Here is a 13,201-nt window from a genome sequence, read left to right on the forward strand (position 1 = left end):
TAAGTTACTTTGTTAACATTTTGGTGACCAAATCTTAAAATCAACATTTATAACTGTGGGAATCAACTAACATCATCTCAGATCAAGATTTGGCCACAACTATTGAAACTATAGCAAAATAAAAAGCTTTTAAAGCACAGCACACAGCATGTTTAGACAGGACTTTCCCTAGCTGTTTGTGTGGAGTATATCAGCCATGCACTTGAACTTGCTATACTTGATCTCTAAAACTATTAATTTCGACTTAAGAGCTAGAGAACAGATTAGACTCTAGATACAACAGCTTTTAAGACTTACTAACAGCAACCCACTGACATCAAAGAGGCACCTGTAAAATTACAATTGTATACAATGTATTATCAGACCAAAACATTGAAGGCAGTGAACTTATTCTACATGATTTTCCCAAATACTAGTTACTTTCTAGATCTAACCAAGTGTTAAACACACCAGCCATGTCACACTACGTAGCCCTAACAAAAACTGCTTGCTGACTAGTCCCACCTCCTGACATCTGTGCATACAGTACAAACGTATGCAGCTCAGATGTTGGTCTTGCCCATAACACCATCAGGTAATTCAAGATTAGAGGGGTGTGTGTTATTGTACCAGTTTAGCAATGAGATTTATATCGCCTCCATCCCCCATGGTCATTGTAACCCGCTGGAGTTCTAGCTTCAAATGTTGGGTTGCAATTCTGTGCACAGTTATGCCTTAGTCACTTATTAAAAGGAAATTTACATACAGTGGTACCTCAGGTTACATACACTTCAGGTTACATATGCTTCAGGTTACACACTCCACTAAGCCAGAAATAGTGCTTCAGGTTAAGAACTTTACTTCAGGAAAAGAACAGAAATCCTGCTCCGGCACTGCGGTGGCAGTGGGAGGCCCCATTAGCTAAAGTGGTGCTTCAGGTTAAGAACAGTTTCAGGTTAAGTACGGACCTCTGGAACAAATTAAGTACTTAACCCAAGGTACCACTGTACATAAGACATTGCAAAACTTTAAGAGCTGAAATATCAGAGCTTGACAGAACTTGAGTATTTTGTGGAGGTCAGCAAGCTAAAGAAACCAAGAGACTGACAGTACCCAAACCACAGTAATTCTTAAAGGAAGCAATGACGACCTTATGTACACATTTGTACAAAGCAGAACCTAATCATATGCAGTTGAGCGAGAGTTCCATTGCACAGGGAGACATTTTTCCTCTTACTCTAGCACTGACAGAGGAAGCGATGGTAAATACACACTGCAGGGTTATTTATAGGCAATTGGGCTACTAGAACTAGACAGCTATACCTCGCTTGTCTGGTAGATGCCTCACTTACCTTGCCTAGGACAGTTTTAGCTATTCCATTACTCCAGGCAGAAAGGCAAACAACAGAATCTTGTGGCCCCTTAAGGACTAGCAGATTCACTGTGGCATAGGCTTTCACAGACCACACAGTCCACTAAGTTTGTGCCGTAATTTGGCTCAGTGGTACTCAGCTAAAATTGATGTTCACTGATTTCAATAGGTTGACTCTGCAAAAATCTTAGTTGAATGCCACCTTTTGTCTTTTAAGTTGCCCCAGGACTCCTGGTAGCTTGTGCTACCCTTCTGGAAATGGTTACAACAGAAAAGGAAATCCCTTACAAAAGAGATTTTCCTTCTACAGCAAGCAAGAGGCCTTGGGAAAATGTTCTTTATTTGAGTTCAACCCTAGCTGGTTTTAATATAAAAGGGCAGGGAGGAAGAAAGCCGAAGGCTCTGTAACAATATTGCTCAGCTTAATAATCTTTGAAATAAAGGAATATTTACAGAGCTTCAGCAAAAATCCTTTCTCCCCCCCCCCCCCGGTATTGCGAAGACTACCATTCAAGCAATATGATAGGACTTAATAAAAACTACAATTATTATTTTTAATTTCTTGCTCTTCCATTCTTAAGTTATTGGGTTATTATCAACGCCATGAGTCCAAAAAGGTTATGTTTCCATTCTAGAGATAACCTGAAAAGAAGAAAGGCTCCAATACCTTTCCTGTTTTGTATCTCTCACAAACAGCACGTTTACTTGAAAGTATATCCAAATGTATTCAATGGGATTTCTCCCAATACAAGTGTTTGTGTGTGGTTGTTCCTTCAGTTCTAAGCAATTGCTGAGAGAAGGAAGAACAAACAGGTAAATCATCTCCAGCTATTGACTGCTGAATCCTCTGCCAGTTCTATTACCAGCTTCTTATATTAAGTTATCTTAAACTGTGGAATTAGAAATTACACTCTTTCCCACTGCACATCTAAAGTTAATGTTTCTCCTATCAGCTCACTCCGCAACCTTTATTATTTCTGATGGTTGTCTCAGTTTCACTGAAGAAAGCAAAATGCAATGCTGAAATCTAAAGTGACTCCAGAGCTTAGCGTGGCTTAAATCCACCCAAAGAAGAGTCAAAGGAAAACATTGGCCCTGCACATATTTGATTCTATATGGTGCTGTGCCAATTCTGAGCAAAGCAGACATAAAACAGGCATAGGGAAAGCCTCAGAGGACACAATCAGCAAAGAGGCTACTGTGAAGCATATAGTAGCGAATGGTATACCGGGTGCTGTTAAGTGATGAAACCACCAGGAAAGAATCATAACAACATCCCTAGTGCCTGTTAGAACTGCTTGGTCTCCCTGAAAAACAAGCTTCGTGCAATCTCACTTTCTGGACCATTGTTTCTTGGGGCCCGAGGTAATGAATGTCCTTATACCATCCTTCTCAAGTTCACTGAACATCCAAACATCAACAAAGCAATGTGTACGCAGGTGCCTTAAGCACACACATGACTTTCTTTGAAGTTCTGTTGTGAAACTGAGAATTACAGAGCATTAAGTGAGGCATCGCCACATAATTTGAATGCAGTATTGTTGCAAGAATGTGCAGGTGTTTTTGACCTAGAAAACATGGGCCCATTGTCTAATGCTTCCATCTTTCACTAATAACCTAGAGTCAATGAGGCCCAGGTATCAAATACAGTTTTTTAGTGTGGAAAATGTCTTCAATAACTGTAACCTGAATTTAATTTAATTTAATTCACACAGCAGTAGCAAATATACAACTCTGCATGATTTCTTTTTTTAAAAAAAAGGATATTGGGGAGTTTTAGACTATGATATAAGAAAGAAAAAATAACTTTAAGGGAAAAAAATAACTGGGAGTGGTTAGTGTGTCAAAATAGGACCTGGGAGACCAGAGTTCAAACTACCACTCATACATGAAGTTCAATGGGCCAGTCGGAACATCTCAGCGTAATCTACCTCACAGGGTTGTTGTGGTGATTAAATGAGGCAGAGGAGACAGCAGCGTAGCAACCCCTGCCAGCACCTGGGGTGGACCAAAGGTGTTGATCTTTTTCCACATAGCTAGCATTTTTGAAGGATGAACAATGGCTCTGCCCCCCTGCAGCTCTCCTGCTGCCAGGCAGCCCCCCGATGCCCAGTAGCCACTGTGCCACCCTCCGCCCCTGCCCAGCTGCGCCACTGGGCGGAGAACCATGTACAGTGGTACCTCGGGTTAAGAACTTAATTTGTTCTGGAGGGCCGTTCTTAACCTGAAACTGTTCTTCACCTGAAGCACCACTTTAGCTAATGGGGCCTCCCGCTGCTGCCGCGCCGCCACTGCGCAATTTCTGTTCTCATCCTGAAGCAAAGTTCTTAACCTGAGGTACTTTTTCTGGGTTAGTGGAGTCTGTAACCTGAAGCGTCTGTAACCTGAGGTACCACTGTACTGCACTTTGAGCTCCTTGGGGAAAAGGTGAAGCATAAGTGCAACAAATAACATAAAAGGTATTCCAGCAGAGAAGTACGGGAGACAACAATATCAGATGCTTACTAGACATAAATTGGGGCAGGGGTGGAATGAAGGCCCTGAAATAGGCTCTCCAAAGAATTTAACCATTATCCAAGCTCCCGAAAGCTAAAGTTAGTTCCCCATCTCAGATCATCTTGTGTTAGACCCCTGCCTTATTTCACTACACTGTATAAAGTTGGTGAGTAGTAAATTGAAAACATGGATATACGCGGGTGGCAAAGTAATTTTCACTTGTTCAACTTCTTCCCAAAGCTACAGTTAAAAAATGTATCAGTATCTAGTTTTGCAAAGTCACTACTGTACATACTATGTCATTCTACCTGCAGACTTGCAATGCACTTTAGTGAAGAAGACTGTGTTTCAGTCTCTGCAAGCAACTTCTTATGACACAAGGTATACCGACTGTATTAGAAAACCAGGTCCTTATGTCTAAATGATATATCTGCTAAAGGCTGTTTGTACTAAAAAAAAAAGTGTGTGTGAGTGTGGGGGGGGGGAGAGAGTATACACACATGCACACACAAATCTGGTTCACAGTAAATATTTAGCCTAAGTTCCAATACACTTTTTGCCCTATAATGCAGAAAGTGCCTTAAATACTTTTCATACTGCAGTAGCGCATATATATATATAACCTTATTAAATACTGGTGGGAAGCAACAGGTTCAGCTTTGATAAATATCTATCTATTTCAAAAGTTTTAAGAGGGTTTCTACAAGCCTAGTTAAAACAGCCATAACACTGATAGGAACAAAATATATGTTTTAAATGCAACATAAGTTGTTCAACATATCCAGTGCTAGTAGCATAGTTGGTTGTAGCAAGATGTAACCCATTACTGTTTCAAATGCATTGTTACAATGGTTATATAATAAATTGTTGCACACACAAATCTGAAGTCGTAAACTTTACCAGGCAAAGAGTGGATTTCCTATCATATTGTGCAAGAATCTCTTCCACAGAAAATTTGCCTACACAGCTGACTTACGCACAGCATTTCCAGTGGTTCATAATTCTACAAGAGGCAAATAAGCAGTGTGCACAACATGAAACTCCTCTGGGCATATAGAACATTTGTTTCTCTTTTGTAGGAGAGAATGGGAAACCTAGATAGATAGGTATAGATAGATAGATAGATGATAGATAGATATAGATCAGGCATAGACAAAACTCCAGCCCTCCAGATGTTTGGGACTACAATTCCCATCATCCCTACCCATTGGTCCTGTTAGCTAGAGATGATGGGAATTGTAGTCCCAAACATCTGGAGGGCCTATGCCTGAGATGATAGATGATAGATAGATAGATGATAGATAGATAGATGATAGATAGATATGGCCAACAACTCAACAGACACTTCTAACCTCTATCTATTTCAAAAGTTTTAAGAGGGTTTCTACAAGCCTAGTTAAAACAGCCATAACACTGATAGGAACAAAATATATGTTTTAAATGCAACATAAGTTGTTCAACATATCCAGTGCTAGTAGCATAGTTGGTTGTAGCAAGATGTAACCCATTACTGTTTCAAATGCATTGTTACAATGGTTATATAATAAATTGTTGCACACACAAATCTGAAGTCGTAAACTTTACCAGGCAAAGAGTGGATTTCCTATCATATTGTGCAAGAATCTCTTCCACAGAAAATTTGCCTACACAGCTGACTTACGCACAGCATTTCCAGTGGTTCATAATTCTACAAGAGGCAAATAAGCAGTGTGCACAACATGAAACTCCTCTGGGCATATAGAACATTTGTTTCTCTTTTGTAGGAGAGAATGGGAAACCTAGATAGATAGGTATCGATAGATAGATAGATAGATATAGATAGATAGATGATAGATAGATATAGATCAGGCATAGGCAAAACTCCAGCCCTCCAGATGTTTGGGACTACAATTCCCATCATCCCTACCCATTGGTCCTGTTAGCTAGAGATGATGGGAATTGTAGTCCCAAACATCTGGAGGGCCTATGCCTGAGATGATAGATGATAGATAGATAGATAGATAGATAGATAGATAGATAGATAGATGATAGATAGATATGGCCAACAACTCAACAGACACTTTGCCTGTAGAAAACCTAATGAAAGAAATGGGTTTCTTTCAAACCTTGTGCAGCTGGTGTCCCTTCATCAATCCCTCCTACTGTAACGGGGAACTGAACGAATTGCTTTTGGGAGACTTGTCTACTCATAATGAAAATAAAAGTTTCATGAAGGCAAGTATTGATTTGTTTTTCAGCTTTAAGGAACTTCAGTTCTGGCGACAGAATGAGTGTGCTCACTTTTGTAATGGGCTTCCAACCTCAGTGGAGCTTGACAACTTGTTTAAGATTTTGACTGGATTCAGTATGCCAGAGCAGAAGAGAAAGAGCATAGAGCCTGCATGTAGCACAAATAGAGTACAGAAGCAGAGTTTTTGGAGAGGATCTTGCTGGCAATCTAGCCCCTTGCTGGATGCAGGAAATGCAGAGTTAGAGCACACACACACACACACACACCCAACAGCTGGCTGCCTAACCTCTACTTGAAGACCTCCAGCAAGAGAGATGCCTCTGCTCCCAAGTAATTGGTCCCAGTGCCAAATTTCTCCATTAAAAGTTTATCCTACTGTTCAACCAAAATCAAACGTCTTTTAACTTAATCCATTAGTTCTGGTCCTGTCCTCTGGGGAGCAGAGAGCAACTATTTGCCCTCTTTTCTGCAATGGTCCTTAGTTAAGTGAGGAGTCCTATCATGTAACACCCCCCCCCATCCTCTTCTCCAGCCTAACCATACCCAGTTCCTTCAACCTTTGCTAACAGGGAAAGCAAGCCCTATCTCTGAACATCACCCCACTTTTTCCTCATCCTTACACTCTTTCATTATTTCCCGATTTAATATTTCTTTTGTGAATTCAACAAGCAAGCACTGAGAAATGGGGCACAGCATCTTCTACCTGAACACAATATTAGAATCGAACATATCCTCAGTCTAGACCAGCCTTTCTCAACCTTGGGCTCCTGAGTGTTGTTGGACGACAACTCCCATCATCCCTTGCTAGCAGGACCAGTGGTCAGGGATGATGAAAGTTGTAGTCCAACAACAAGGTTGAGAATGACTGGTCTAGACAGATGACATAATGAAACATCAGAACCACTATGCGATGAAACATCTACCACCAAAATATATCCTAGCTTCATGCTGTAGAACTGTCTCATGGCACAAGAGAGGTGTGTTGCAAGCAAGATGAAAGGGGGAGGAAAATCACTAAGAACTAAAGTTATTCTAGCCACCAGAGAGCCACCTTTATCTTTGCGGAGATATGCCCACTGGATGGTGCAGCAATAACTAATTAGTAAAGATTTGCCCCAGTTCTTTGGCACAGGTTGCAACTATAAAGCATGTAATTAGGATCAGGACATTGTAGTGAGAAACAATAAGAGCAGCCTCGTTTCCACATAAGATTAGTGAACACAACACTTTCAAAGGAAGCCGATTTACAAGTCCAGTGACTACATAAATAGCAAGACACACCCACTGGCTTTCACAGGTCCAAAAAAAATACAAATATCCAAACTGTTCCTCCAACCACAATGGGTAATACGAAATCCAACTCTTATGTTCCTTCCAATATATTTCACAACTATTTCACACAAGATGAGGCAAGAACCAGAGTCTATCAGATGTAAGCTTTGCAAGTGCCAAGGAAAACAAAAAAACAAAAATGGCAGAAGAGAGCTACAAAAAAATTAAAAACAAACGTATTAGAGTATCTTCATGACAGCTACAGGGATACTCTAATTAAGCAAAACAAATACAGTGCCAGAAAAGGTCAGGCCAATATCAGTTGCAGAGGAACTTCAGTAATAAAACTAAAAGGTGGGGGCATTTGTCAGGACAAATGGATACCCATTTCACCCTAGCATTTCACCTAACAGGATTTTCCAAAAAGGTGTCTCCCCTCTTCATTTGATAGGTCATTGGTCTCCAAACACAGGCAATTAGTACAAATTCAGAACTCAGGAAACCCAAATGCAACTTCTCTAGAGGAGTGCATTTTCTCTCTCATTTCAAGGAGCACAGAACTGAATTTCTCAGACTATTGATTAACCCGATATGCCTGTCTTGGGAGGCCAGGTGAGCTGTCAGATAATGAGGAAGGAGGAGGAGGAAGGCAGACCTCTCCCCCTCCCCTTCTTTTCGGTTTAAAGAAGAGCGTGCAAAGGGCAGAGGTGAAGTGTCAGGCTGAAGTAGGTACAATAGACAAGACACACGAGAGAGAAAGACGACAGAGGAACGGGGGAGGGGGAACCAGCAAGACAGACCACCGCCCCAAGACGTTGGGAAGGGCAAGAAACTCCACAGTGGGGAAGACTTAAAAGGCTCGGAGGAATCTCCCTTCCTGAGACTTGGTAGGAAGGGGCACCTCTCCCGCGAGCCTGCTCCCCGCAACCAATGTGCGCGTGTGCCTGGGGAGGAGCTGTCATTGCTCTGGCTCCTGCTGTGGCAACCAGAGAGAGATGGGGGGAGCGCGCGGGGGGGGGAGCCTGGCACGTGCAGCCCCTGCGCCTGGCCGGGGACAGCCTCCCCCGCCCCCTCACCTCAAGGTGGGTCCCACACAGGCCGTCTCGGTGCTCTCAATCTCCTGCAGGATCCGCTCATGCTCCGGCAGGCTCTCCGCCATCTTGGATGGGAGGGAAGCGAGCGGAGGCGCGCAGAGGGAAAGGGCGAGAGCGAGGAAAGCGAGGCAGCCCGCGGGGGAGGGAGGGAGGCTCGAAGGGGCGGGGCGAGCCGCTGCGCAGAGGAAGCGAGCCAATCAGCGAGCCGGAAGGAGCCGTCGACCTTCGGAGGTGCCCGCCTCCTGCAGAACTCCCTCGGGCGCGCGTTGGCCCGGACTGGGGCGCGGGGCGCTCCTGCTGTGGCAGCCGGGGAGCTGGGGCAAGGAGCCTTCCCTCGCTGTGGGTCGGGGAGGCGCTGGAAGGCGCGGGGTTGCTGAGCACGAAGGAGCTCCTAATTTGGAGTCAGTGGCACAAAGTTCAAGGGGACGTCCTTCCCCGCCCACAAAGCCTGTTTCCAGCCAATGGGCTGGGGGCCTAACTTTGCGCATAGCGCTAGGCTCTGCCCAGCTCCACGCTTATTAATTCTCTCTCTCCAACCTGTCCCTGCAGCCCGATCCTATGCGTGCGTATTTGGAAGCAGGGGTGCTAACTTGAATAAAATATAAGGGGCAGGTAAGCCCCTTCCTGCACAATCGATCACGTAACGTGGTGCATGCACGCCATCTGAGTGGCAATGTGTATTAACTTGGGTGGGCGATCCCGTCAAATATTTTATTAGAGGGGGCGAAGGGGCTTCGGCCCCCAGGAGTTGGCTCCTATGCTTGGAAGTCTTGCTCGCGCTTACTTGGAGGTATTCGGCCAGAAGCCTGCTTACATGGAATTGCTGAGTCCAACGGGACTTACCCAGCCTGACAGCCCAGTCCTAGGCAGAAGTCGGCGCACCAAACCCCAACCGGGGTGGGAGGAGGGGCATCACATACTGAGATGCTCCTACCTCTGTACAGGACTGGTCTGTGCTCGTCTAAAACGACTTGGAGACGCTTCCAGACGACCTGTTCGTTGAGCATTCGTCCTGATTGGTCCGCAGAGATATTAGACGGACGATGCTGGCTGTTGAATGAGCGTTCCCTCTTGTTTGTTTACGGGGAGGTACCAAATTGCAAACATGCGCTGGATTATGGAGAAAGCTAGAGAGTTCCAGAAAGACATCTACTTCTGCTTCATTGACTATGCAAAAGCCTTTGACTGTGTCGACCACAGCAAACTATGGCAAGTTCTTAAAGAAATGGGAGTGCCTGATCACCTCATCTGTCTCCTGAGAAATCTCTATGTGGGACAAGAAGCTACAGTTAGAACTGGATATGGAACAACTGATTGGTTCAAAATTGGGAAAGGAGTAGGACAAGGCTGTATTTTGTCTCCCTGCTTATTTAATTTATATGCAGAATACATCATGCGAAAGGCTGGGCTGGATGAATCCCAAGCTGGAATTAAGATTGCCGGAAGAAATATCAACAACCTCAGATATGCAGAAGACACAACCTTGATGGCAGAAAGTGAGGAGGAATTAAAGAACCTTTTAATGAGGGAGAAAGAGGAGAGCGCAAAATATGGTCTGAAGCTCAACATCAAAAAAACGAAGATCATGGCCACTGGTCCCATCACCTCCTGGCAAATAGAAGGGGAAGAAATGGAGGTAGTGAGAGATTTTACTTTCTTGGGCTCCATGATCACTGCAGATGGTGACAGCAGCCACGAAATTAAAAGACGCCTGCTTCCTGGGAGAAGGGCAATGACAGGCCTAGACAGCATCTTGAGAAGTAGAGACGTCACCTTGCCAACAAAGGTCCGTATAGTTAAAGCCATGGTTTTCCCAGTAGTGATGTATGGAAGTGAGAGCTGGACCATAAAGAAGGCTGATCGCCGAAGAATTGATGCTTTTGAATTATGGTGCTGGAGAAGACTCTTGAGAGTCCCATGGACTGCAAGAAGATCAAATGCATCCATTCTTAAGGAAATCAGCCCTGAGTGCTCACTGGAAGGACAGATCGTGAAGCTGAGGCTCCAGTACTTTGGCCACCTCATGAGAAGTGAAGACTCCCTGGAGAAGACATTGATGCTGGGAAAGATGGAGGGCACAAGGAGAAGGGGGCGACAGAGGACAAGATGGTTGGATAGTGTTTTCGAGGTTACTAGCATGAGTTTGACCAAACTGCGGGAGGTAGTGGAGGACAGAGGTGCCTGGCGTGCTCTGGTCCATGGGGTCACGAAGAGTCGGACACGACTAAACGACTAAACAACAACAACAACTTTGCGTCGCTTTCCTTATCGCAAACTTCCGATCTTTGGAAGCAGGTTTGTGGCAGAAAAGCTTCCACTCCTCCACAACCTGGATTTGTCGGTATGTGGGCCGAATCCCACGTGGAAATATCGGCAGTCTGGGAACGCCCTCAGATGGTCGCTGAAGTTCTGTCTTTAGAAGAGGTGGGTGGGATAGGTGTCTAGTTATCCTACACTAAAACAGTACTCTGCACACTCTCAATGGGTCTCTCCTTTTTATAACAACACCTTCACATATCCCAGAGTAGAAAACTGACCAGGCAAACACTTTCTTGATAAATACTATTTGCATCTATCTAGCCACTGTATCTGGAAATGGGTCGGTAAATACCTCACAGGTGTAAGAAGGAGAGAGGGTAAGGCAGCACAAGCTCTTTGAACTGAAAAAGGCAGGGCCCAAAATAAAAAAAAATGTTGAATTGCTTTGGTTTCTCATAAAGCTAGGCCCAGTTGACATCCTCCTTACTTGCAGTTCAACCTGAAACACTATTCAGATGAGGAAAGGGCAACAGGAAGAAACAGGTCAACTGGATAGAGGGGTGTTAGGGTTGCCATATTTTGAAGAACAGACACATTTGCCAGCGCCTGGGGCCAGAGGAAAGGGGGAGCGGGTGCAATCTACAATGCCCCTTCAAAATATATCAAAACAAGGACCTGGTCCTTTCCTGCAGTGTTTGTGTGTGTGTGTGTGTGTATTTTGCACTTGGTTGTCTAGTACTATGTATGCAACATAAAAAGTAGCCTGCTCCCATACCCCCGGACAGTTTGGCAAATTCAAGAAATCTACCCAGACAGAAAATTTACCCCTTAAAAAGAGGACATGTCCTAGAAAAAGAGGACATATGGCAATCCAAGAAACATCCTCCTATCCTCGCAGAACCAGGAGGGAGGGAGGCAGTGTTGCTACTATAGTTCTTCCATAATTTTTAACAACGTTCTGCTTGGACTGAAATACAAATAGATATTTAAAAATTGCTTTTCCACTTTATTTACATTGAGTGAAGAACATATGAAACAGGGGGGAAGTTAAATTTGCTAAAACTGTGACATGAAAATAAAAATATCCTGGGTGATGTGCAATGTTTGTCCACTGCTTTCAGTGGGTCTACTCTGAGTATGACTTAGTTGGCTCTCTCTCATAGTTTTTCTAGCAGAATCATCTTTGTAAACTGATCCTTGTGGCAGCAGAGCCATGCTATTTTTAAAAAACCTCTGTCGGGTACTAAAAATAAACTTGAATATGATACCTTGTAATCAAATATATAATATGACCATGGAAACGCAAATGTATTTTCTTTCTTTTTTATTTGCTAATTGCTGCATTTTAGCCTATAGTAAGTTAATGTGCTACTATGAATGTCAGCGCTTTCTGTAATTCACTCTGCACTAGCTGCACAAATACCTTTTAATCATCAAAGCTATATCTGCATGGGTATGAAATGTAATCCACTCCCTGGGGGTTGGACGGGGGGAGGGACACACACCTATTTTTCAAATATAACATTTTCTTAGACTCCAAAAGCAGGGGAAATAAAGAGTATACATTCACAGAAACCAAACCAATACATCAGCAAATCATCTCCCCCAATGCAAAGCTGCTTCCAGCACAGAAATCCAAATAACACCACTAAACAGAAAAACTGAATCTTAGGAAGAATCTCGCCTTAACTTATGGAACCCAAATACTTTTCATGCAAATAACACATTTCATTAAAATCAAAGGATGTGTTTCAATTTCAGAGGTGTCAATTTTTACTGGTTGTTTTAGGAACAGCTAAACCTCTACGGAGGTCGGAAGGAATGACAGGATAGCTCTGTCTAACCAAACATAAATAAATAAAACCACCCCCCACAAGACAGAATAAAGTGCATTCTTCGCGATATGATGCTACTTACCCTAAAGTGATTCCTAGAGGCAGCTCCAAGTACTTTATCTCACCAAGAACAGTTTCATATATGTTATCTTTGTTTTCTTCTGCATAAAATCCTGCTGCATATGGGCTGGTATTTATAGCCATGGTCAAATATTGAACTGTTTCAGTGTTAAGGGAGGACCTTCTCCTCTCTTATTATTACCACTGAAATGAAAAATGGTCAGCAATGAGAAAGTTAGAGATGAGAAAACAAACCCTGGGTTGACTCTGGCAGTCCTGAAGACGTTCTGCCCGCAAGTGCTGTCACAGCTGTCGTTCCTCTGCCAGCGCTGGTAACCTTTTGCTTATGACTCCAGTCTCGGTCTTCTCCTTGAAGCCAGGTCTACTTAATACATACCCATTTTGATGTAACAGGCAATGTATTTGCTAAAACACTGCTAAAACATGTGCAAAATATTTTTATACATCCATAAAGTACAATAACAACCTTGTAAAGTATACAATTTTGGGGGGGTCCCTCCCCCCAACTTTATTTTCCCTTCTATACAGGTTCTGTTTCTCTTTCTTTCTTTCTTTCTTTCTTTCTCTCTCTCTCTCTCTCTCT

General features: G+C 43.4%; 1 protein-coding gene across 5 annotated transcripts in view; it reads right to left on the minus strand.

The window, feature by feature from the left end:
* Positions 1-12,900, minus strand: part of EXOC6 (exocyst complex component 6) — a 97,670-nt gene extending 84,770 nt beyond the window's left edge. For 2 of the 5 annotated variants that reach the window (XM_053388736.1, XM_053388734.1), the window contains exon 1: positions 12,620-12,900. In XM_053388736.1, coding sequence (XP_053244711.1) covers positions 12,620-12,741 — 122 coding nt within the window. In that variant the 5' untranslated portion in view covers positions 12,742-12,900. Of the gene's footprint in view, positions 1-8,425; positions 8,778-12,619 lie in introns of those variants that run through there. The other 3 variants (XM_053388735.1, XM_053388739.1, XM_053388738.1) reach the window with 3 other exon arrangements.
* Between the last annotated feature and the right edge of the window lie 301 nt (positions 12,901-13,201).

This window comes from Podarcis raffonei, chromosome 5 (genome assembly GCF_027172205.1).
Source record: "Podarcis raffonei isolate rPodRaf1 chromosome 5, rPodRaf1.pri, whole genome shotgun sequence".
Classification (NCBI taxonomy): domain Eukaryota; kingdom Metazoa; phylum Chordata; class Lepidosauria; order Squamata; family Lacertidae; genus Podarcis; species Podarcis raffonei.